At 52.4% G+C, this 25,704-nt stretch overlaps 2 protein-coding genes across 3 annotated transcripts in view; both read right to left on the bottom strand.

Annotated features, from left to right (window-relative positions):
• Positions 1-7,496, bottom strand: part of Rassf5 (Ras association domain family member 5) — a 67,598-nt gene extending 60,102 nt beyond the window's left edge. The window contains exon 1 of one of the 2 annotated variants that reach the window (XM_050147720.1): positions 6,668-7,496. In XM_050147720.1, coding sequence (XP_050003677.1) covers positions 6,668-7,109 — 442 coding nt within the window. In that variant the 5' untranslated portion in view covers positions 7,110-7,496. The remainder of the gene's footprint in view (positions 1-6,667) is intronic. The other variant, XM_050147717.1, reaches the window with a different exon arrangement.
• Positions 7,497-17,178: 9,682 nt separating this feature from the next.
• Ikbke (inhibitor of nuclear factor kappa B kinase subunit epsilon) overlaps positions 17,179-25,704 on the bottom strand; it is a 24,463-nt gene continuing 15,937 nt past the window's right edge. The window contains exons 16-22 of the mRNA XM_050147607.1: positions 25,259-25,395; positions 22,934-22,973; positions 22,029-22,130; positions 20,412-20,508; positions 19,632-19,732; positions 19,419-19,490; positions 17,179-17,867 (exon numbers count right to left, since the gene is read on the bottom strand). Coding sequence (XP_050003564.1) covers positions 17,834-17,867; positions 19,419-19,490; positions 19,632-19,732; positions 20,412-20,508; positions 22,029-22,130; positions 22,934-22,973; positions 25,259-25,395 — 583 coding nt within the window. The 3' untranslated portion in view covers positions 17,179-17,833. The remainder of the gene's footprint in view (positions 17,868-19,418; positions 19,491-19,631; positions 19,733-20,411; positions 20,509-22,028; positions 22,131-22,933; positions 22,974-25,258; positions 25,396-25,704) is intronic.

Here is a 25,704-nt window from a genome sequence, read left to right as displayed (position 1 = left end):
GCTTGCAGGGCAAACCCTTTACATACGGAGCCGTCTCTCCAGCTCCAAGCTTTCAATTTCCCCTAGCAATAGCCACTGGAGACCTGGAGATGTGTCCATTCAGCAAACAGAGAGTTGCGGGTGGCAGAGGTGGCACAGAGGTCTTCTACCAAAAAGCAAATATGACCTAGTCTCTTGTGTTCACAGGTGAGTGTCATGCTTAGCCACCACCTACGTGTCCAGTGTCACATGGGAATGAGCAGTCTAAACACCGACCGTCACCCTCTGACAAGCCCTCTGTGCAATGCCACCTTGGGCCACCTCCTGACCTCTACTGTAGTCAGGCAGTGGGTGTAGTGGGAGTATCCTGAAGAGAACACGTGACTCTTCAACCTCCAGCGTTCACCCAGGCCCCTCAGCCAGGACCCATCAGTCCACGTTGAGTACGTGCCGTGGACCCGAGAGGCACCTCAATGCACTTTCTTCTTTCCCCACTAAAGTGCAAAAAGATACAACTTCAGATTTCCCAGTGTATGTATCTCATGGACTTACTTTACCCCAGGAACTGGGAGCAGGCTAGAACAGGCCCAGCACAGACATGTTGGCCACTTCTGCCAATGAACACACCATGATCAGGTCGTGAAGTCCAGCAGGCCCTGGCCATGTCCCCCTCAGCATACTGTGTGTTCAGAGAAGACCCACCTATCGCCAGCACGGGTGTGAGATAAGATGCCCTTGACCTTGGGGCAAGGCACACAGGACTATTCCCAGCACAGAATTTCTTTCACCAAACCAGTGCCCCCGGGGAAAGCTGCCTGTGCCAAGCCTGCCACCGTCCTCTCCCCAAAGTCTCAAGTCTGGCTCTGCACACCCCTCTCAAACCGTGCTCCTACTGAGAACATGGGGAGAGAAGCTTGCCAGCACGCCTGGAAAAAAACCCGAATATGACTAAATATAAAACCATCTCCGCAGTCAGGGCTAGCCTCTGCAGAGTCAGCTGCTGCCAGCACTTCCTGACCCACTATGGGAGAGCTGGAACAGAACCCCACGGGAGGGGTGGGTGGCTCCAGACAGCAGAGGCCCCAGCAAGACCATGCATCTGGGAGGGCAGAGGTTGCCTGCAGCCTCGCAGACCAGGATCTGTCAGCTGCGAAGAGGCGCCTGGCACTGACTAAAGCCAGGAACAGGAGCAGGAAGACCAGGGTGTTTACATGCCTCGCGCACCCACAACTACTCGCCCTCTAAAGAACCCTCGCCCTGCCATCCCTGGAATGCGGACAGGAAGGGCTTGAGATGTTTATAGGTCCATGACCAGCCTTAATAATACCCCAGGCAGGGCAAGAGAGGCAAGCAGCCACCCTCTACGGGAAACCGAGGGGTGAGTATGGTGAGCCAGAGAGATCCCTGGGAGAGGGCAGGACACACATGCCACCTAGCCATGCCTGGTGCTGCCTATGGTAGAGATGCTGGGCTCTGGGTCCAAAGTGGGGAAACGTGTTGAGGGCCTAAGATGGCCTCAAAGCCTTGCAGGGCTGTCACAAGTAGCTCTACCTGAGAGGTCCCAGCTAGCAGGCTGGCCAAGAAAGCCCCAGGCAGGTGAGTGCTTGGCAGAGGCATCCCACATTCCAGCCTCATGAGGTTATTTTGAGGATGAATATGGCAGCATGCATGGAAATGAGGCTCTTCCGAGCAGAGGCTCTGCTGACACGGTGAACTGTCTGTTCTGTGTGTATGCCCAGACCTCGGCTGGCCCGGCCCGAGCCTGACCAGACTCCCGGGAATAGGATTCACTCTGCCAGCCGGGCACAAGCCTTCGGGCTGGCTGAGGCTGTTTTCCCTGTCACTCAGGGCTAACCTGCCAAGCTTGGCACTGGCTGATTCAAGAGTGAGCTCGGAGAAAGGGAAGGATCCCGGCCTCAGACCTCATCAATTCCCTGCCATCTAATAACTCCCAGCTTCGGCAGACGAACACACACACTCATCACCAAGTCTAATTAGGCCGTAGACAAGAGGCATTAATCATTTTTGACTATACCTGGAATTCAAGCCCCCATACTCCATAATCGTAAAATTCCATGCTCTGATGAATGGGGGTTGGTTGGAACCAGCCCACATTTAATCCCTTCACTTTCAGCTTTTGAGAAAATGGGAAGGGAAGAAAGGAAAACTAGGGATGCAGGACTGGAGGGTGCAGAGTACTATACTTGCCCTTTCCCTGTCTTTTAACATACACTCCAAAAAGGCCTTCCCTAAGAAGACTTTAATCAGAACCAGGAGAGAAAACTGGGTGTTTCCTTGTCATCTTTGACAACAAAACATCAATTTTAGTGCCCGATTTTCTCAGCTTCCCAAACAAAATATGGGTCTAAGCTAAGGAAAACACAAGCTATGTACTCCAGCACTGCCCAGTGCCCTGGGCAAACATCCCCCAAGTGCCCATAGTAAACACAGGGACCACCAGCACAACAAAGGGCACTGGCCAAGATGCTCTCTATGAAGACCTTTGTCTGTCACAGCAGGGTGGGGATGGGGTGGAAGTGGCAAAGGCCAGGATCCTGGCAATCTTCTTGCAAAGAACTCCTAAAGAAACCCATGAGCTGCCACCTGGGCAGCTCCAATCCCATAGAGGATCTAGTTAAGCCCAGCCATTAATACAGCAAGAGGAACGAGAGGAATAAGCACCCTCGAGACAGCTCTCAAGAATAAAGTCACGGAGCTCCTCCCTCGGAACCTGGCAGCAAGTGAGAGATTCTCACACTGTAATCAAGTCTACCACAGGGGGCATTAGGGACCTGAACTCAGGGGAGACCCCCATCATTCCAATCACTTTGTACCTGGCTCTGAATAACTGCCCCTTCAGAGGGACTCTTTCCTGGAGCCAATCTGGGGTACCCATGCATCAACAGCTTGCACCTGAAGTCTCTCCTCCCTGGCTGAGGATCAGACTTAGTTTCTCCAAACGCTAGCCCATTCCCTGGCCCAGCATGGTTCACACACCCACTCAAGCAAGACAAATGGCAGGAGGCCATCTTTACGTGCCTTCTACACAAGAAGGGGCAAGAAGCAGCTGGAGAAATTCCCACGTTATTTGCTGCTGACTGTTCTCTGGGAATGCTGGAGTTAGCGTCTAAACATCACGGCCCCACCCAAAAACAAAGCATTGGGGTTCGGCTACCTCTTGCCTCTGCCGTTGTCCTCTGTGCGTATTTGTACCAAGCCCACTGGATTTCCTTCTCTAGCTAAGAAATTGATTTTGCGGGTGTTTGTGTTACACATTTGTTGTGGGTGTGTTTGGAAGCCAAAGGTCAACACAGAGTCTCTTCCCCGATTTCACCGTTTTATTTTTAAGGCAGGGTCTCTTATTGACCCTAGAGTTTATCCATACAGCTATAAACTGGCTAGCCAGCAAGCTGCCTCCTCAGAACTGGCGTGCAGGAAAACACTATGGGGGTAGCTTTTTACGTGAGTGCTAGGGATCTGAACTCATATTTTTATGCTTGCTTGGCAAGGCCTTTATAACCGAGCAGTCTTTCCAGGCCTCAGACTTTTTGTTTGTTTGTTTTTTGAGACAGGGTTTTTCTGTAGCTTTGGTACCTTTCCTGGAACTAGCTCTTGTAGACCAGGCTGGCCTTGAACTCAGAGATCCACCTGCCTCTGTCTCCTGTCTGGGATTAAAGGCCTGCACCACCACCACCCGACCCCAAGTCCTCAGACTTCATCCTAAGAGCAAGCATTAGCTCTGAACTCTCCTGTTGGCTAATCCAGCGTTAACCAGCACTACTACAGACTTTGAAGTGGGACTAAGCTTAAGCAAGGCAAGGCAGTTCTCTATAAGTTCTCTTATTGAAAGCCCATTTGCCAACCAGGTTCCCAGCCAGCACGAGCCCCCAGAACAGACAGGTATCAGTCAGGGCCCCGCTGCCCTTTGAATCTTAACAGTGAGGACAAGCATCCGTTTCTGACCACCACTTAAGGAAACCAGGCATGGCGCCCTGCTGATTGCAAGTGCTGCTCAGAAAGAGACCTCTAATGCAGGCACACGAGAGTCTCAGCCACGGGATTGTGGGTTTAATCATAGCTGACTTCCACCTGAAACGCTAGTCAGGGATGTCATTTCTAGAGGACGCTTCATACCCGAATTTCCAAGATATACTATCCACCCCGCCCTTTCAACTCAACAACCAAGCAAAGCTTGAAAATTGTACTCAAGGCTTATGAGGTACAGTGAGCCCCAGCTAGCCATTAAAGCTCTTAAAATGGGAGGAGATAATAGTAACATTTATATCTAATTAGATGTCCATTGTGCATCCTGCAACCACTTTTATAATCAACGTACACGTATCTGATTAATACACGGAATTCTCACATTAACACGGTGAGGTAGATAAGATCATAACCCCCATTTTTTAAAGAAAAACGAGGGTAGCACACAGATTCATGGGGTCACACAGAGACTATGTGGCAGTTTGGATTCAAAGCCAGGACTTTGATTCCAATTTGAGGTGTGTGTGTATGTGTGTGTGTGTGTGTGTGTGTGGTGTGTGTGTGTGTGTGTGTGTGTGTGTGTGTGTGTGTGTGTGTGTACGTACGCACACAGGCAAGACTGGTTGGCCAGCGCGGCCCAGAAATCTGCCTGTCTCCACCCCCTGCCCAGCACTGAGATTTCAAGCATGTGCCACCAAGCCTGCCTTTATTTTCTCACGTGGGTCCAGGGATCAAGTTCAGGTCCTCATGCTTGATCTGCCAGTTCCCCTGCTCCAGGATTACCTTCTAGAAGTTCCTTTTCTGACCTGCGCTTTTCAAAATGAAAACCAAGCAAAACCAACCCTCTCAGAGAACCAGACTATCAGCTGGACACCAGATGCCTAGAGAGTCTGCCCTGCACACCAAAAATTTCTCAACTTGCTTCTGGCCAGCCGAACACTCACAGTTAGTTAAATATTAAAAACAACAAACAGAGGATCCTTTCTGTGGCTTCTTGACTCTGGTTCTGCTGCCCCTGTGGTGGTCAGACATCTATGGCTGGTACAAAACCAACCAGGCAGGGGCCACAGGAGCCCAAGAAAGCAAAAGGACCTCCATAGTTTGCAGGTCAGAGGCCTTGTCTGTGGTCCCCATTTTCCAACTGGTGGGAACGATTTAGGGACTGAGCAAGGGAAATAAACAATTCTAATGTGGTACGAGGATGCTCATTTAGTCGTGGAATACTTCACAGATAGAGCCCCACACAGAAACCCGCCAGCACATCACTATTGCCAGCCAGAGGAATACCACAGACTCGGTGTAGAATGGACGGCCCCTCAAGTTCTAAACACGAGCAAGAATTACAAGCGCATTCGCCACAGACAATGCAGCTTCTGGAATCTGAGCATAGGTGAATCCATTACAGTGACGGGGCTGCCTCTTTCCCTGTGTACAGTGTTAGCGGGATCTGAGCGGCACCGAGGAATGGAGGCAGAAAACACTGGAAGCAAGTCTGAAGGCAATGCACTGAATTCAGAAGCATTGACGAGGGAGAGCAGCCAGTCCACACATGGCACAGGCTCAGGACTCTACATACCCGGTTATCTCCTGAACAGACACCTCAACAGGCATGCTCATGCTGGCAAGAGCAGCACCCACAGTCCCCTTTCCCTCACTTCTGGCAGCGGCTGAGAGGGAGCTGTTGTGGACTGTGCTTGGGCTAGCTGCTGCTGTCCAGCGATACAGTCTGAGGGAGGCACAGGCTGCTATGGTAGGAGAAGAGCCGTTACCAGCACATGTGATAACAACCATAATCCGTGTCCACAGATGATTGCTGGAGACTGCCATTGTGCTGTGTGCTTCGCATATTTAAATTAGCTACATAAACACATGGCTACGAGCATCCTCAGCAACAGCAGACACATGGGTTGGGAGGAACTAAAGAAATAGTTAAGGAATACACCATTCTCACTATCAGGGAGAGTCATGAATAAGCTCTAAAAGAGTGCAGATTGGCTCAGAAACTCTACATTGGTGCCCAGTGTTTCAGTCAGGATTGAGAAAGGCCCGGGGATGCCTAAGCAGGGAGCTGAGTCACTTTAGACTAGAAGATCGGTGCAGTGGCCCAGGAGAAGGAAGAGGCGGCAGGACTCAGTCACACTGAAGCAGAGTCTAAGGGGCGAAGGAGCTAGGTATGGAAGGTAGAAGGGGCCTCAGGTGCAGGTGACCTTGGCATCTTCCAACCTCACAGCCTGTTTCCATTCAAAGCCTAACCAGGCTTCCTGTGCCAACCAGGAGGAAGAACCAGAGCTTTTTTGCCAGAGGTGACTAACAAGCCATTTCCCTGAAACTCTAATAAGTAAGAGTCAAATACTCAGTTCGCCATCAATATCACTACCCAATTAAAAAAAATTACAACTAAAGAAAGAGGAGGGTGTGTGGAAGACAACTGAATGACCTTGTGGCGAGCCACCAATCCCAACCGGCAAACAAGCTTGCCTGCAGGCGTCGGGGAGAAGGCTGGAACCCGTCTGAAGGTGCGCAATCGTACAGCATAACCACATATGGTTAGTGGGCAGCCACTAAAGGATACGAGGCAGCGGACAGCAGCTGTCTCCAAAGGTTACCTGCCTAAACTTGGGGTTGGTCAGAAAAGGCAATGGCCTCCTCTCCCAGGCTCACAGCCCTTCACCCCGCGCATCTCCCCTGCCCTGCCCTCACTCACTAGCGCAGCGCAGCGCCTGCCGCAGCACCTCTCGTCCGCACAGGTCACACCAGCCCGGGCCGCCCCGCAGTGCCAGTTCGGCGAAACGGTGCCCCTCGCCTCTCTCGGTCAGGACGCGAGGATCCTGTGGCTGCTCGAAGATGCTCCGCACGTCGCGGGGTCGATGCGAGCCAGGCCGCCTCCGCAGTCTCTGCTGCAGACCGGGCCGGACAGGGCGAGCGGGTCGGCAGTCCCGGGGCGTGGGTTCGGGGTCCCCCCGGGCAGCCCTCCGGCCGATGCGCCCCTCTGACGCCCCGGACGCGGGGACCAGGGTCGCGGGGATGCAGCGGCGCGGCCGGGCGGGCGGCGGCGGCTCGGTGCCACCCAGGCTCTGGAGATACCGCGGCGGCTCGGGGTCTAGGAGAAGCGGGTAGGGACGCTGTCCGATGGCAGGGGACGCCATGGTCAAGGCCCGCCGGCGGCCGCCGCTCCGGAGCTTGGCCGACAGAAGGGGCGGCTCCGGCCGCGCGCGCCTTTAAAGGGCCCGCAACCCGCGGGCGGGGCGGGGCGGGGCCCTCGGAGAGGCCGGAAGGGCAACACGCGTGACTGCGGGCCCGAACCGCGTGGATTTAGGGGCGACTCCGCGACCTGGGCAGCGAAGATCGGAGCGTCCGAGAAGCTTTGCGGGGCGTGCTGGGGGGTGGCGGTTTCTGGGTCCCCGCCTCTAGCCCTGCCTGGTCCCCTCCTGGCGTCTTCCACGCCCAAACCCTGGCAGGGTCGGGCGCAGGTGGGAGGGTAGTGTTTGGTAGAGCCTGGGAGCCGGAGCTGGTCCGCGGCTGTCAGCCGCCCCCGGAGCCCTGCAGTGGTTCAGTAAGACGCACCGCGGACGCTCTGAGCTGGCAGTGGGAAGATTGGCTCTCCCTTCCTACCCCTGCGACGTAGGCTGCCACCCTCTGGGAAGACTGGTGTGATGGTAATTGGTGATCCTGGATGATCCTTGGTGCTGAGTGATCGTGAGAACTCTCTGTGCCCCATGGGAGGGCAGGAGCTTTCCTCCCGAATTAAATCTCTCCTTGGCTGCTAGTGTACTCGCTGCGGTCTCGCCAATCCCCTAAACATCTGCTTTACTCCTGGTGTGGAATGTTCACCTGAGTGGGGGTTGGGGAGTGGGGTGGAGAGGTCCGCTTCCCACCAGCACCGAGGACTGCGCCATAAGCTCCTGTCTGGTTTAAGATTCTGCCGCCACCATCTTGAAAGTCCTAATTCTTGAACAAATGACCAAGCGTATTGGGTCTTGAAATTGGTAATGACTAACAGGTCTGTCCGCAGTCCCATCTAAATGGAGAGAGAACAAGCGGGGCTGTAGGCCTCTTGGGTTTTTCAATCTGTGTCGTGCCATAGGCTAGCAGTGGGCCTGGGCCCTCTGCGGTCTGTTTTTGTAGCTGCAGGAGCCATTGATTTTTCCAGGGTGGATGGTTCTGACTTAAGGCTCACATTTTCCCCCTTAAATCAGGTTTGATCTGATTAATTTAGAGGCAATCACAAGAAAAAAAAAACCTTTGGAAACAGAGTCAACACACCATATCCCCCAAAAATCTACATTTTTTTTCTATCAGTGACAAACCACTGATAGAAAGAAATATTCGGGGGGGGGGAGTGTATTACCGAACACGTACACGCTTTTCTTCTTATTCATTAGACAATATTGAATAGCAATGATTCGCATACACTTAGTTGGTACCGGGTGTCATAGAAATACAGGCAAGGCTGAAAATGCATAGGTGCTCGTGCACATTAAGCTACTTTATAAGAGACGAGCATCCTCAGGTTGGAGAATGGAGGCAACAGTGTGTATATGGAGTGGGTGGGGATTCTGAAACCAGACCTGGAATTGTCTCTAAATTCTTCTACACCTTAATCCTCAGGGTTCTTTCCAGGCCAGAGATGGGTCTCCCCCTAGTGTCTGGTTGGGGAATCCTCCCTTTCGCTTTTCCCCTTGAAAATAATTTTCAGGCAATTCCTAAAAGTCCAGTGGCCAGGGAGTTCCCAGCCTTCCTTGCTCCACACGCCTCCGCCCCCACCCCCGACTCAGGGGTAGTAATCAGAGTCCTCTCCCTTCCGAGTTGGTGGGGGGGGGGGCACTGGTTCCTGGGTAGTGGAAAGAATGATTGGAGGGCTACAAAGTGGGGAGAGTGATGATGGGGAAAGTGGGACACTGTAGCCCCCACTCCACTCCTACACCCTTCCTCTTGCTCTCTACATCGGTGCTTCAAACTTTGGAGGCCAGCCAACCCCAGAGGGCGCGTTAAGTCACAGTTTGCTGGCTGCACCCGAGTTCCTGTGTTGATAGTGGGCTAGAAGGCCTTTGTTTCTAGTAACTTCCAGCATAGTAACCGTCCTGATGGTCCACTCAAAACTGCTGCTCCAGGGCCTCGGCAGCGGCTAGAGAGGATTCCTCTGTCCTGTACCCCAGAATCAGGATGGTTGGTTGTGACTGAGAGAACCCAGCAGGGGTATTCCTTGACATGTTCTCTGCACATGTGAAAGGGTAGTCCACCCTGCCTTTATGGTATTCTTCCCCTCCAGCGCTTCTGCAAGCATTTCTCAGGGTACTTGGAGGACCCGCACTGCATGTGAATATTGGCTTGTTCTCACTTGGTGTCATCCATCCTTCTCCACAAGGTTTGAAGCTTGTCCCTTTCAGGGGTGCCATGTCCTGGGTGCGATCCAGGGCAGAGGCCCATCCTGAGTTCGGGGTGACAGTTTGGTGTGTAAGTAACAGGACTCTGGTAATAAATGCAGCATTAGAAGGCCATTTGAAATACTTTATGAATAATTGCAAGTGATCATCATCTCTGTCCTCCCCATTCCCAGGCCCTCCAAGTGCCCTTTAGGGTGACCTTGATTCCCTGGCTGGGAAAGCTCCTGGGGGTGGGCATCAGGGTTGCCTATGAATGACTGAGGCTGGCTGGGGCAGTCAGGTGTGCAGCCTTCTAGCTGGGACAGTCAGGTGTGCAGCCTTCCAGCTGGGACAGTCAGGTGTGCAGCCTTCCAGCTGGGACAGTCAGGTGTGCAGCCATCTCAGCTGGAGCAGTAAGGTGTTAGCCTTCCAGCTGGGACAGTCAGGTGTGCAGCCTTCCAGCTGGGACAGTCAGGTGTGCAGCCATCTCAGCTGGAGCAGTAAGGTGTTAGCCTTCCAGCTGGGACAGTCAGGTGTGCAGCCTTCCAGCTGGGACAGTCAGGTGTGCAGCCATCTCAGCTGGAGCAGTAAGGTGTTAGCCTTCCAGCTGGGACAGTCAGGTGTGCAGCCTTCCAGCTGGGACAGTCAGGTATGCAGCCATCTCAGCTGGAGCAGTAAGGTGTTAGCCTTCCAGCTGGGACAGTCAGGTGTGCAGCCTTCCAGCTGGGACAGTCAGGTATGCAGCCATCTCAGCTGGAGCAGTAAGGTGTTAGCCTTCCAGCTGGGACAGTCAGGTGTGCAGCCTTCCAGCTGGGACAGTCAGGTATGCAGCCATCTCAGCTGGAGCAGTAAGGTGTTAGCCTTCCAGCTGGGACAGTCAGGTGTGCAGCCTTCCAGCTGGGACAGTCAGGTATGCAGCCATCTCAGCTGGAGCAGTAAGGTGTTAGCCTTCCAGCTGGGACAGTCAGGTGTGCAGCCTTCTAGCAGGGACAGTCAGGTGTGCAGCCTTCCAGCTGAGACAGTCAGGTGTGCAGCCTTCCAGCTGGGACAGTCAGGTATGCAGCCATCTCAGCTGGAGCAGTAAGGTGTTAGCCTTCCAGCTGGGACAGTCAGGTGTGCAGCCTTCCAGCTGGGGCAGACAGTGAGGTGTGTAGTCTTCCAGCTGGGGCAGTCAGGTGTGCAGCCTTCCAGCTGTTGGGCTACACAGAAAGTACTCTGGTTTTGTTTTCCTGTGGCTCTGATTTGGTGGAGTAGTGATGGCTGCTTTCAGAGCTGATGGGAAAATGGTATGGAGCCAAATGAAGTGGAGATAGTGTAACTTCATGTGACCCACCCAAAACTTTATCAAGTTTATCTTACGATTCATCTTCCTGAGAGAAAACATTGAGGTCAAGGTAGGGTGGTGGCTGTCCCCCAACCCCAGTAGGTGTGGAGTCACCTCCTCAGCCTTTCCCAACCAGTCCCCTCCTGCCCTAAAAGAACCTCTCCTTACACAACACACACACACTCTCTCTCCCCTATCCCTCTCCCTATTCTTCTCTCTCTCTCCCTCTGCCTCTTCCTCCCCTCTCCTCCCCCTGCTCCTCCAGGGAAGAAGTGAAGACAAAACACCCTCTAGTTCCAGTGGAGAGACATCACCTGGGGTGTTGGGTTCCTGGGCAGCAGCATTTTTTATGTTGTCCTTGGCCACCATGCTGCAAGGTTTCACTACATCTGCTGGAGCATCTAGCGGGAAGTTTTTCTCCTTAGCAGATTGTCTTGGCTCGGAGTTGGTCACTTTCCCCAGCTGTGACTCATTCCAACAGAGAGAACATGCCGCTTTTCATTTTTGACCAAGGGGGAGGATTGTGGCAAATTTGAGTGTGGTCAGTATGTGGGGCCACTTTGGAGGTGGTCCCAAAACATGCTGTTTCCCCTATTAAGTGAGTTATTTCAAGAAGATCTCTCAACCCGCCCCCCATCCCCAGCAGGAAAGAAAGGGGGAAGGGCAGACATGGCCTGGTTTTCTGAAGGGGACACTGGCTTTATCTGGCCTTGACAGTTGTACATAGGATTGCTGTCAGTCAGGACAAGTTAAATTATGTTGCAGTAACAAATAAGCCCCATATTTCACTGCATTCAAACCATAGAGACTCCTTTCTCACTCATACTGCATGTCCTGTGCAGGATGTCAGGGACACAATGCAGATCCCAGAAACCATATCTGATATGGCCAGTCACTGTGCCAGAAGGAAATGAAGAAAGCCTTGATGATCTTCACTGACATTTTAAAGTCCTGGTCACTTCCATTCACAAGTCACAGACCACCCTATACTAGGACAGCCAGTAGTGCAAGCTCACTATGGGCTCAGAGGTGGAGAGGAGCTGGGGGCAGCTGGCAGTTGTCACTGATAACCACTGCAGTCCTCCAGAAGTTTCTTCAACCACATATTCCTCTAAGCTCCACTGTGCTTGTCCAGGCACCCACAGTCTGACAGTGAGAGACACATTCATCAAGCTTGCCTTTAGTGGAATAGGCCCACAGTAAGCCCACATAGGTGTAATATGTGCATCAGGTCTTTAGTGCTTTGAAAACAAACGCAGCATTTTTAGGAGACAGATGGTGAGGTTTGCCTAACCATAAAATTATTTTCATTGTGTCTGGTGGTGGCGACAGACATCTTTAATCCCAGCACTAGGGAGTCAGAGGCAGGATCTCTGAATTCTGAACTCGAGGCCAGCCTGATCTACAGAGCAAGTTCCAGGACAGCTAGGGCTACACAGAGAAACCCTGTCTTAACAAAAAAAAAATTATTTTTGTTTCATAGCTGTTATTTTGTCATTGTTATGAATTGTAATGTAAACATTTGTGTTTTCCAATAGTCTTTGGGGGTTGATACCCACAGGTTGAGAACCACTTGGTTAGGCAGAAAAGACCTTTCCTAGATTCACTTAAATCTAACTAGAGAAAAACCTGTGTCCATGAGCAACAATGTTCCAGGCTAAGGGGACAGCAGACACAATGGCCCCCAAACATTCATCCCAAACTCTGTGAACACAAATTTGATCAAACATTCCCAGGCTCTACCAGCAAAATGCCTGACTATTGGTGTGTGTGTGTGTGTGTATGTATGTATGTGTGTATGTATATGTATATATATATATATATGTATACACACACACATATATATACACACACAGAGATCTACCTGACTTTACTTTCCAAGTGCTAGTATTAAAGGCATGCGTCACCACTGCCTGGCCATTGGTCTATATTTTATGAGATTTTGATTAATATACCCATGGACCACAGAAAATGGGTTCAAAGCAGTGGCAGGTAAAACTGTGTGTACCCTACAACATTTGAAGGAAATGCCCTTGGCCTCCTTCTTCCTGCCTTCTTGAGCTACACACTGCACAGGAGGTGCAGGCTCCACGAGGAAGAGGGTCTTGCTTGCCATTTTCAGTGGGAGTGGGTGACCCCGTTAGAGAGTAACGGATCTGTGACAGCCACTTGTAGGATGTGAAATGACCAGTGTTCCAAATTTTCAGATTAGAAACCTGAGGTGCAGGATCACGTGACTACCATGACTACCGACAGAGGTCCCATCTGGATTCCAGGCCACTCTGATCTACATATTGGCCTCTGCACTTCCTGCTGGGATGGGAGGGGGCAGTGACTGCAGCTCTGATCTGACCACAGGCACAGTGGGATTAGTCAGAACCCTGATCTAGGTTTCTCTCCCTTGTGACTCCCTTGGTCAGGTCCTACTGCAGGTCCTGCATCCCAGGGTCATCCAACCATCACTCCATCTGTACCTCCACTGTCACCTCATCCTAATGGGAGGTCCAGGTGGCCTTTGGGTTTTGCCTTTCTCCCTCGGGTATTGTTGTCCTTTCTGACCCCCTTCTCTATGCAGGGCAAATAGGAGGTGCTGGTGTCCAGTGCAGAGAGGCTCAGTTCTAGGCTCACAACCAATGTCTGATAATACATGGCTTTTTGTTTTGTTTTCTTTGTTTGTTTGTTTTTAAGGCCATGGACCCTGTGCCCAGAGAGAGCATGGACTGATGCTCTAGGGAGAATGGAAGGCACCCAACACCTTCGGAGCTAGGGGGAAACAGGAGGGGACTTGACAGCTTGCGTACATCCTCCAAGGTGCTGGGCACTGTAGTGAATTTGCTGTGTTCAGACGCTGCTGACTGGGGCCAGGACAAGCACTATGTCCATTCTCAGGCATGGCTTTAAAATTATTTGCTTATTTTGTGCGTGAGCAGAGCTCAGAGGAGAGCTGGCAGGGGTGTGCAGTGGGCTCTGCTCTGTTCTTCCACCAAGCATGACACCAAATGCCTGTGCTCGCAAGGGAATTTTCTCTGTCCTGGACAGTACTTAGGGACAAAAGGGTGTGTGTAGAGGACTCCTGAAAAATGTGTCATTAGTCTGGGAAGCAGTTCCATGGCCCCTCCATCTGCATGTCAAACATGCAGTTTTTCCACCCCACGCCACTGCCAAGCTTGTGATAAAGTTGGCTTGTGTGCACACACATGCTTTTTTCCCCTGCCCTGGAAAACCTCAGATATTCCAGATTTGTCAGCAGCCTTTATCCCTCAACCAAAGGGGAGGCTGTCAGCCACAAGCACTTATACTCCAGGGCTAGGCCAGCTCGCGGGCTTGGCATGGTGGCTGCAAGCCTCAGCCTGGGGTTAGGACAGATTAACAGGCACAGTGACTTGGGTGACATCATGGGTTGTCCCCACCCCACCTCAGCGCCCCCTCTACCCACTACCGGCTCCTTCCTCTGTTTCTGCTCCCCTCAGTGTGTCCCCCTTTCTCTGCCACTCCCACATTCCTCTTCATCTCCCCCCTCCTTTTTTCCCTTCTTTCTCTTTCCTTCCCTCCCTCCCATCTCTCCTGCTTCCTCCCTCCCTCTCTCTGGTGAGGGAAGTATGTTAAACGAAGGCTTTAAATGGCAGCTATTTTGAGTGGTCAGCCTAGGAACATAAAGTACCTTTGGATCATCCTGGCCCATACCATAACCTCTCCCACTAGGGCTGCTCACCATGGTGGTTTGAGTGAGAATTGCCCCCAGACTCATAGGTTAACTGTGAGTGATTAGGGGGTGTGGCCTAGCTAGAGGAGGTGTGGCCATGTTAGAGTGGGCATGACCTTGTTAGAGGAAGAGTGTCATGGGGGTTGGCTTGGAGATCTCAAAAGCCCACACCAGCCCCATCCGCCACCCCACCTGGGGATCAGGATGCAAAGTTCTCTTGACTGCTCAGCACCATGCTCCCGGCCAAGATGAGCATGGACTAACGCCCTGAAACTGTAAGTGAGCTCTCGAATTAAAAGCTTTCCTTTAAGAATTGCCGTGGTCATGGTGTCTCATCACAGCCTGGTGGCATAGCTTCAGTCTCATCTAGGCTATCCAGACTCCATCTCAAAACAAACAACAAAACGCTGAATTTTGAAACAGGAAGGAAACTGCTGAAGTATCTTTCCAAGCCACTCGGCGCAGCCTTCATTAGCGCACCTGTGCTGACGAGAAGCGCTGCCGTGGGAAAGCAAAAGGCAGATGCTGAGGGAGGGAGGCCAGGCCATCGAGGAGGTCCATCCTGCCTTAGACCGGCTCTCCTAGATCCATCTGTCCTGGAGAAGCAGGACGAGGTGTCCAGTCCAGGGGCCATCCCCAGGTCATCACAAACCCTGCCTCACCAAGGAAGCACACCAGCAATGCGGATTCCTGGTCACACCCTTCCCCACCACCACTTGGATCCAGACGCTGGGTGGGGCCCAGAAACCAGGCTCCAAGAGCAAACTGTGGAGTCTAAAGGCCTTCTACCCAGCCCTACAGCACCAAGGCATGGAAGGAAGCTCCAGTTCCTCCCCCTGCCCAGAGCTGCCTGTACGCTGGCCTGAGGAACCAAGACTGCCCTGCACTCTTCCAATTAGTACCGTAACTTGGGCTGGTCCATTCTCAGAGGAGGAAAGATACATCCAAATGGAATAGGGCCTCTTTCCAGATGTCTGCAAAGATCTGAGCCCCTCACTCAACCTTAGCCCTGTGGCCACTGCACCTCTGCTTCCTGTCATAGGGACCTCAGAGGCAGTGAGGTAGGACCTGAGGAGGGAGTCCAGACATAACAGCACTTCACGGAAATCTCTACCATGGCTGTTTCTGCCATGGCTTTTCACCCTCCACACTGGCACTGAAGAATGCTAACTTTTAATACCAGTTGGACTTGACTTAAAACCTGTCTGGTTCCTTAGAACAAAGCCCATGTCCCAGGCCTGACCTTTGGGGCTGGCTCCTCCCTTTCCAAACTTCCTACTTCAGCCTTAGGAACGCGGCAACAGGCAACACGTACCTGTGTTTTTGCTTGGCACATTCCAAGTCTCTCACTCGCTCACTAAGATTCCACTTTGGGTCACCTGCTCCCAAGTGACACGCCCCCAGCCTGCAAGAAGGGTAACTCCTGCTACACCTGAGCTGTGCATTCCAATCACAACACCTACTGAGGGACAATGAGATTCTGTCATATGCCTGTTGTCCCCCAGAGCCTACCCCTCAGTGCCAGCCACAGTGTCCTTGTCACCCTGGTGGCTCCAGTACCCGGCAAGAACTTGGCATTCCTGCTCCCCACCTGATGGACTGAATGGATTCTTTCCATACTAAGGAATTGATGTGAGGAACAGAGGGAGAAGTTGGGGTCTTCAGACATCTGAGGGTCTTATAGATGCCTCTGGTCATGGGTTGTAGCCACTTACACTCTTCCAAAATGGGCCTAGAAATCACATCAGCAGCCTGGCCATCATGGCCAACTGAAGCCTTGGAGGAAGTTCCCTGGCTTGTGGGCATGCTCAGATCAGATGCTGGGTTGGTACCTCCCAAACATCTGCATTTGGCCCTCAGGGATCCCCTGGCTCTTTTGCTGCACTCCACCAAACACGTGGGGTCTAGCTTCAGGGAAAAACCCCTTGTGGGACTTCCCTGTCGGGGCACTGGGGAGCAGAAGCTGGCCTGAATTCACCCCAGAGAGCATGCTAGAAGTGGCTTGGTGCTGGGGCCGTCAGGGCAGCATCTACCCCTCAAGGCCATAGAACTTGAGTCCACAGGCTTAAGGCTCAGAGGACATACATGAAGAACAGATGTGATCTAAGTAGTTAGGCTCTGGCTTCTCTCCCTGGGTGGTTCTTTCTATAGACATCACATCTAGGACTCGGCCTCCCCCACTTCTGGCCCTGCTGGGACATTGGGGGAAGACCCTTCACAGACAGGGAGATGTTCATTGAGACAGGATCATCTGGGGCCAATCGCTGTGCTGGCTTCATGTTTTGGAGCACACGGTGGGGCTTCCCGTGTACCTGCCTCTCCTTGCCCTACTGGCTAAAGGGAAGCTGGACAGGAAAGCCTACGTTTGCACAAACTGAAGTGTTTTACCCGGGCATCTCTAGCTTCTAAGCTAAATAAAGGAAAGCCCTACGGTGGCCCTCAAACATTTTAGATACAGCGTGGATTGTGAACAGTGATGAGGACTCAGGGAAACAGCAGGTGCTTAGATGGTAGGCACCTTAGATGGGAGCAGAAGGAAAGCCAAACTTTCTCATCCAGGTCCAGGTTCCCTATGCAGGCCTCTAAATGACAGGGCAGGAAATGGAGATCTCTTAGGGAGACGCCATCTTTCCTGAGTTTGTCCCTAAAGCCAGAACCCACCGAAGGAAAGGCAGGACTGGGAAATGAGCTTTCTGTTCCATTTCCCAATGCGTCTCTGGAGAGGTTCCCACCCAGACCTCAGGGTTTCCCACCCCTTCTGGGTCGGGTATGATAGCTGCAGGGGAAACAGAGGAGGTGGCGCATTTATTCCGCTTCCGAAGGTGTAGGCCTGCTGTCTCCTCCGGACTCTGGGTTCCCACATCTGTCCAGATGGCGTGGCTACCTGCTGATACTGACCAGCTGTTTCTCAGAACCACAGGGTGCCTCAGGGAGGGAAGGCAAAAGGAAGCTCCTCAAAGTACCAGCAGCTGGCTTCGACCACCCCCCTTCTGAAATGCAGGTTCATCCAGACAAAGCACAAAGGGGCAGTTTGTGAGTTGCCTGTGGCCAGGGATGGGGGCACTCAGGAAATAGCAGGCTGTGTGCAAGGCGAAGTCCTCTGCTCCAGCACCCTGGAGAAGCCCCGAGAGAGGCCGCTGGTCACTGGGAAGTGCAAAGTGGTGGGAACACTCAGCCTTCTCTTCCCAAGGCCCTCCTAAGTTCAGCCCTCCAGGTCCGCGTGAGGAGGAAGAGTCTTGGTGCCAGGATGAATCAACAGTGGCTGCATGCTCTCTGATGGATACTGTCCAGGATAGCTAGGAGGCCCTGTCCCAGCTGTCCACGAGGACAGGCTGTCAAAGTAATGCTCGTCTGTTGGCCAGTGGCCAAGAGGGAGGTAGGCTGGTGAGACCGGAACTTGCCCTGAATTTGGTCTCACGGTGCAGAGGTACAGTATGAATGACGCTAATGCTTCCAAGTATCTTGTGCACCCCAGGGAGCTCAGACATCGGGTGCGGATGGAACTCTATGTAACCTGTAAGAAAAGGCACAGGTCAGCTTGGCCCATTTGCTGAAGAAGCCCGCAGGTGGATGATAACGCAGGGCCATCAATGATCAGGAACACTTAGCCATCAGGTCCTCAGTTCTTCCCTGGCAGTGTCCTTGTCTCCAAATACCGCCTTCTAGTTTTTATCTGTGCATGTTGGAATCATCTGGAAAAAGCTTAAAAGGCTCCTAGTCCAGGCCTCGCTCAGCGTCTCTGGAGAAATCCCCAGGTCCTTGCACTATTAGAAGCACCCTTGCTCCGATGGGAAGGCACGGAGGCCAGCAAGGGGTTCAGATTTGCTCACTGGTCTCTTTGGCTGCAGGTCTAAATGAGGAAGTGCAAAGTCACCAAACACAGTTCGGAGATATCTGTAAATAGACTACAAATCACCCCAAGAAAGATTTACGCCGGCACTAAAGATTAGAACTTCCTGCTCAAGAGGATGGAAATTGTGTGTGGGGGGGGGGCGGAGTTTCCTCCAGCTGGGACAGAACTGTGAGCGGATGCCTCCCCCACCTGGGAACCCTCCAAATCTCCAAGGACCAGCCACAGGCTCTGCTCCCAGTTGCCCTACCTCCTGACCTCCATTCTAGTAGCGCAATGTGGTGGTCTGAATGAGAATGGCCCCTCGAGGCTCATAGGTTTGAATGCTTGGTCCCCAGTGGGTGGAACTATTTGATTATTAGGAAATATGGCTTTGTTGGAGGAAGTGTGTCACTGGGGGTGGGCTTTGAGGTTTCAAAAGCCCATGACAAGCCGGGTGTAGCACTCGGGCGGCAGAGGCAGGTAGATCTCTGTGAGTTTGAGGCCAACTGGGCCTACATAAAAGCAAGTTCCGGGACAGTGAGGACTACAGAGAGGCCCTGTCTCAAACAAAAACAAACACGATGCTTTCTAAAATGGGACTGCTCCAGAGCAGACCTTCTGCTCCGTAAATGTGCTCCTGAGTTATTCGAGCAGTTGGCAGTCCTGCTCTGTATGTCCATCCCCACATTTGCTTTTGTGACTTTTACTGGTGTATGGACTCCCAAAGTCTGAGCATTGCTGCTGGTCCCCACCCATCCAGGAGGGGGCGCTCTCTAGAGATGTGCCAGTGTCTCCAGGCAGCCTGGGCACGGTGAGAGCAGGTGGGAAAGATGGAGCTCATTGGGCAGGAGACATCGACTTTGGGCAAAAATGCCAGTCTGTCTGTGCTGCGGTTTCAGCGTGAGATACATTGCGGCATCCACTCCAAGGACCCCTGGAAGGCTCTTTAGGCATGTAAAGAAGACCATGTAAATATTGCCCACATTCAGTGTAGAACTTGCCCCAGACACAAATCCACTTGGCTCCAAGCCTCACTCTGATGTACTGACGTACTTCAAAGCCTATACCTCCTCAAGATGGCACCCCACTTGTGGATGAGGCCTTACACTCATGTGGTTGTTCAGAGAATTAGCAAGTGCCTTGGATCCTGCATGGGGTACACAGGGGCTCTGCCCCCCCAGTGCCCTGGCAGCAGGGAAGATACAGCCTTTCCCAGACGTGGGAGATGCTCACCGTTCGATGAGACGGTTGTTGTCCTGGAGATCAAAGGCCAACATCTTCATATCATTACAAAGCTCCTGCATGCTGTCCAAGGAAGAAGAAAGGGGTGGCTGAGGCTGGGTCACTTGGGGCCAGAGCCCTCTCGCAGAGGCCATGGAGCAGCCTCTTGGTCTGGTCTGGGGCGTGAGATGAAGCGCCTCTTCCCCCCAGCTCCCCAGCACTTACTGGAAGACCAGGTCCTTTGAATCAGGGCTGGGATGAAGAGCCGTGGGGCGTGGTGAGATCTCAGCTCCTGATGCTCTGTCCAGAAGGAGCTGATCAAAGATCTGAAGGGAAGCCATGCATTTGTCAGGGAGGTCCTGTCAGCCCACGTTTGACTGGGCAGGGATGTGCCGGGGAAGGGTAACACATCTGCCCCCACACGGTCTCCCGAGAGCCCCTGGACTTCTCCAGTCTTTTCAACATGTCGCTCCTTCCCATCCTGGGAGTGTCCCCACTGGTGGAACTGCTTTCCCTCATCTGTACTGGACCGAATGATTCAGTCTGCCAAGTTCCCCTTTGGCTCTAACCTAACCCCTCATGACACAATCTGAGCCACGGTTTGGGATAGAGGCCAATCCTGGCCGGTCTCTGAGGTTGCCCACATCACATGCTGGGAGCCACGTGTTACTGTCTCCTAGAAGGGCCTGTTCTGTATTCTCTGTGGCCAGCCAGCCTGCTGCCTTGGCAGAAAGTGACTCACCAAGGAGAGCTTGCACAACCCCTCAGGACCTCCAGGCTGCACCAACCTGGAGGAAGCTGTCTTAGCAGTCAGAGCCCTGGCTCGCAGTGATGGTCAGTCTGAAATCACTAGGAATGTTCCCATCTCAGGGCGCATTGAGGTCAGAGACCTCCAACCCTCATGGGCATCCCTGAGTTGGTCAAGGCTGCTCTGTCCCCTGGCAGGAAGTGATGCAAATGCCCCTCCCCTCAGCAGCCCCTAGTACTCCCAAAGCACACACACACCTTGCTCAGGCTCTCTTGGGCTTCCCGGGCTTCTGTGTTACAGGCAGCCACAGAGCGGCCAAGGAGGTGAAGGTGGTTCTGGGCCTTCTGCACCTGCCTTAAGAGAAGTAGAGGGGGTTAGAGCAGGAAGCAGAGGTTAGAAGTAGAGGGGGTTAGTGCAGTCTCCACTGCTGGGACTCTCTGGCTGGTGTCAGCTCAGCAGGGGGTCCTAAGCCTCGTGCTCCCTCTATGGGAATGTCGCTCTCTCTCACCTGTCCTGCTGCACACAGTTGCTCCTGGGAACTGAGAGAATCCAGGAGAGCTGGGGCAGGGATCAGTAACAACACCCATGTAGGATGCTGACGTAGCTGGGTCTCTCAAGTGGGTTTGGCAAGCAGAGAGCCAGGTAAGCATGAGACACAGGCTAGCAGGCTTACGTGAGGAATGGTCATGCTTCCGTTTCCATAACAAAGGAAGGGCCAAAACTTGGGACTCCTGGTCTCTAGTCAGAGGATATGGAGGGACATTTCTCCACTGCACAGAGGAACTCAAGTCCCAAGTCCATTAAATTAACAGTTGGCTCTCAGTTCTGAATATACATCAGGATCATCAAGAATAGCCTTTAGACTGATACCCAAGGCCCGCCTGGGCCCATCACATCAGTGTGTTGGGGGCTGCCAGGCGTTGTATTCTAACGTGAGGGTAAGAGGAACTCAGCCCCATGACAAGGCCACTGGCCACACAGCACACAGAAAACTGTCCTTTCTTCTCAGGGACCCCAGGAAAGTGCAGCAGGGGACCATGGGGACTTGAGAAGGGGGTTCAGAATAGTGTGAGGGAGGGTATGTTAGTGGGTGAAGCCTGACCCTGCTTCCCTGCCAGTTTGAAGTCTACCTGTTTCTCCTCCTCCCTAGAGAGGAGAGCCCATCATACCAGAGAGAACGACAGGTAAAACCCAGATTTTAGGGGCATCTCTCCCACGTTCTAGTCCCCAGTCTGTGCTGTGTGATATTAGGAAGATACCGGTTCTTGGATCCTGGGTCCCCTCATCTGGAAGGATGTGGTAACATTTGCTGTGTAAACACTGTGGAGCCATAGACACAGTTGTAGAAATCACCTGGCACACTGCCTGACCCACTCCTCTTTTCACTTCTCACCTGATGTGGGATTCCCCTCTGTATGCTGCAATTACCATTGGTGGATAAAGAAACTGCCTTGGGCTGCTGATAGGGCAGAACTTAGGTAGGCAGGGAAAACTAAACTGAATGCTGGTAGAACAGAGGCTGAGTCAGAGAGAAGCCATGTAGCCCTGCTGGAGACAGACACCAGAACTTTGCTGGTAAGTCACTGCCACGTGATGATATACAGATTAATGGAGATGGGTTTAATTAAGATGTAAGAGTTAGCCAATATGAAGCTAGAGCTAATGGGCTGGGCAGTGATTTAATTAATACAGTTTCTGAGTGATTATTTCTGGGCTGAGCTGCTGAGCAGCCCTGGGAACCAACAAGTGGGCTCCTTCAACACCCACCAACTCCGTTCCTACTCAGGCCCTGCAGAGCCCAGGGTCCTCTGAAGTCTGGAAGGGCAGGGCCAACCCAGACTCCATGAGCTCAGAGGAAAGGCCAGGCTGTTTACCTTATCCGCTTGGCGTGTGTGACCAGCGACACCTGATACTTCTGCACACATTCCTCCTGGAACACCTGCAGCAGCCTCTTGGCTAAGTGGCTAAAATTCACCCTGGAAGGACAGAGACCCCATGAGCTAAGGTGAGCAGCTGGAGCTACCTACACTCAGGGGTAGCCTTTCCACCACTGCCCATCCCAAATGCCAGCCCCTCAGCCCACATCAGGGGCACCTCTCGGGAAGAAAGATAGCAATACACTCAGACTGTAAAGCCCAGAGGCCAGTAAAGCTACATGCTCCAAAAAGGAGGCAAGGGAGGCTGATACGATGGCAAATGAATGCATACACTCTCAACTTGATCCCTGGGGGAAGGAAAGATGTCCAGCCACAGAAAGCTTATGAGTGAGTGTGCATGTGTGTGTGTGTGTATGCGCGCGCATGCATGAGTGTGTGTGTTCATGCACGCGTGCTAGCGTATGCATGTGTGCAATGTGCACAGGAGTTAGAGGTGGTATAACTCCGCAGGGAAATTCCCCAAACAGCCCTCAGAGCAGGGAGGCCTGGTGAACGGTGTGGGTGTCCAGGAAACTGTACTGAAGAGAAGCCAGGCAGGCCCAGGCCAAGCTAAGAGTAGGGAGGAGGAAGAGGTCGGCCAGTGAGAATAGTTCCAGAGAAAATCCCACAAACTTGTTCATGACGGGGGAAAAAAGCCCTTACATCAAGTCTGACTGTGAGAAGCCCCTGGCTCAGCTGCTCCGTGTCCCACCCCTGACCCTATTTAACCTGACTTGGATCGTTATTCCCTTTGCCCCACCACGGCCAAGGGCTTCAGTTTATCCCACCTGGGAAGAAGACTCACCCTACCCCATGACCTCCGCCCTCCTGCCCACCGGCCTGCCAGGGAGCAGGCCACTCACTTATCCAGCTTGTGGATCTGCTCCTCGTTGTAGCCGAGTCCTGTGGGAAACAGACAGGGATGATGTCACCACTCAACTCGTCAGCAAAGCCTGTTAAAAGGATGAGGACAGCCTAGGGTGGGGGCTGTTTTATGGGATCTCAGGCCTAGGGGATCCAGGAGGGGATGAGGAAACAGAACATCAAGTAACTATGACAACGCTATTATGGTGACCAAATGTCTATGATTTAGGGACAAAGGAGCTGAGGAGAAATGCTTTGAGGTTCCAGAGGGAGGCGGGGTGTGTGTATGCACACGGGGAGTTGGGAAATGCTGCAGGTGGATGCTGGGTAAAACGGTCTTCACGGGATGCAGCCATGGCCCTGCAGCCATTACCCTCTCCGGCTGGACTCCATCCCTGGAGTTACTCACAGGTGGGCCACCACCTTCTAATTCGCTGGTTCTGCCCAGCAACTCTTTTCAGAAGAAACAACTTTGGGTAGAAGCGTCCTTACCTAGACCCAGGCTACCACCCAAAGACAGGAAAACTCATGCACTGTGGCAAGACTGCCCCCTGCTGGTCTTTGAGGGGGGATCTCCAGAGCAGTGGTAACCCCAAGATGCTGGTTTGCCCTTCTACATTCCCATCCCATCACCCCAGTAGGGGGATCCCCTTCCTGGGTCTGCACACCCAAAGGCCAGGAGACTTGAGTACATCCCAGCCTTTACTCCTAGCGGGCAGCTGTGTACAGGGGATTGGCTTTGGAGGCTAGTTGTGTGTCCATTGTGTGCAGATCACAGGGGAGTGCCCTGAAGAGTGAGTGTCAGGCAACCTTCCAGAATGGCAGCGTGCAGCACTCCAGGTGCCGGTAGCTGTTCCTGGTTTTAATAAAGTACTCTGGAAGAGCAATGGGTACGGAACTCCCGAGGCTCTACAGTGGGGTGTTAAAGGAAGCTGGACATAGAACAATCCAGCCAGTTAGCCTTCTGTACCTCAGTTTCCCAAACTATAAAACAAGGAAAGCTGAGATGCACAGAGGATTGTTGTTTGTTTGCTTGCTTGTTTTTGAGACAGGGTCTCTCTACACACCCCTGGCTGTCCTCGAACTCACTACTTACACCAGGCTGGTCTGGAATTCACAGAGATCTACTCATCCTATCGAGTGCTGAGGTCGAAGGTGTGCACCACCACACTAAGCAATGCCCAGTGTTTTCATGAGCACCAAATAACTCAGAGATGGATGGAGCCCTTAGGCTGGTGCCTAGCATCAAGGCAGCGCTTTAAAGCTTTTGTGGCAGGGTGATGGGGTTCCAGACATGGAGGTAGACCAACCTTCCTGGCTCTCCTGAAACCACAGCAGTAGCCAGCTGGGCACAAGACCTTGACTGAGCCCCCAGGGACAGGCAGGCTTGCCCTCCCCACCCTCTCTGAGGCCAGACTCCAAAGGAAGGTGGAGGCCCCAAAGGAGAAAGGCCATGCTCCATAGATCCCCAAGTCCTCTCCTCACTGGTGACCATCGGACACAGGTGGCTCTGGAGCACCTGACATGTGGCCATGGTGACTAAAGACCTGGATTTTTTTGTTTTTGTTTTTCGAGACAGGGTTTCTCTGTAGCTTCGGAGCCAGTTCTGGAACTCTCTCTGTAGACTAGGCTGGCCTTGAACTCACAGACATCCACTCCTCTCTGCCTCCCGAATGCTGGGCTTAAAGGCGAGCACCACCACCTCCTGGCTCTGAATTTTTAATTGAATGCGCTCAATTAATGTAAGATTTAAAACTGAAGCAGGATGAAATGCTTTTTTTTCCCTCTAAGTACGGCTTTATAATTTTGTTAAGACTCATCACGTTTACTGAACCCTTATCTTCCAGACAGAGATAGAAAATATAAAATGCACACGGGACTTTGAAAACGAAGCATGGGAAGGAGAGCAGAATATCTCTCTAGTGGTTTGGTTCATATTGAGTTTGTGCTGAAATGACTAGGATATATTGAATTGAATAAAATATATTAAATTAACTTTACCTGTTTTTTTCTTTTTAATTTGCTTGTGAGAAAACTTTATTGGCACATATGGCTAGACGGCATGTTTCCCTATCAGTGATTTATGAATTACCCAGGGGCTCCAAAAGCATCAGGCAACGAGGTAGACACGGAAACGTTTAGAGCATGGGGTGGGGACAGAGGGTGAGTTCTGGCATCTTAGCTCCCTGCTAACTGGGGCTTTTTATTCCCAGGCTCCCCAACTCCATCCCCATACCTCCCCAGGTTCAAGCCTCACCCTGTCCACTCCACCCTCACCCAACTTACACAAGCAGGTTTCCATTCCTAGGCATGTGAAGCGTTGCCCTTGCCCAGAAGGTCTCTGTGGGCATTTATAAAGCTAGTGTAAGAAATCTCCCGGTTCAGGAACTCTAATGCAAATTTTTCAGATGCCCCATTCTCAGACAAGCTGGTCTTTTGGTCCAAGGACACAGGGTCGGGGCTAGGAGATGGTTCAGTGAGCAAAGTTCTACCTCACAGTGTGGAAACAGGAGTTCAAGTTCTCAGCACCCACGGAAGTGCTGGGCAGGTGTGTTGGCCACCTGTGACTGCAGTGCTAAGCAGGGAGAGACAGGCGACCCCCAGAGCAAGCTGGTTAGTCAAACTGGTGACCTCTGGCTTCAAGTATGAGACTCTGCCTCAAAACATAAAGTGTAGAGCAATCGAAAAAGCCTAGCATCAATCTCTGGCCTCCACGGTAGGTAAACACACATATATTCGTGCACACACAAGACACATGCGTACATAAGAT

Source organism: Alexandromys fortis, unplaced genomic scaffold, assembly GCF_014885135.2.
Source record: "Alexandromys fortis isolate MF-2015 unplaced genomic scaffold, M_Fortis_MF-2015_v1.1 scaffold_58, whole genome shotgun sequence".
In the NCBI taxonomy this organism is placed as follows: Eukaryota; Metazoa; Chordata; class Mammalia; order Rodentia; family Cricetidae; genus Alexandromys; species Alexandromys fortis.
This window is presented reverse-complemented; position numbering and strand designations above follow the sequence as displayed.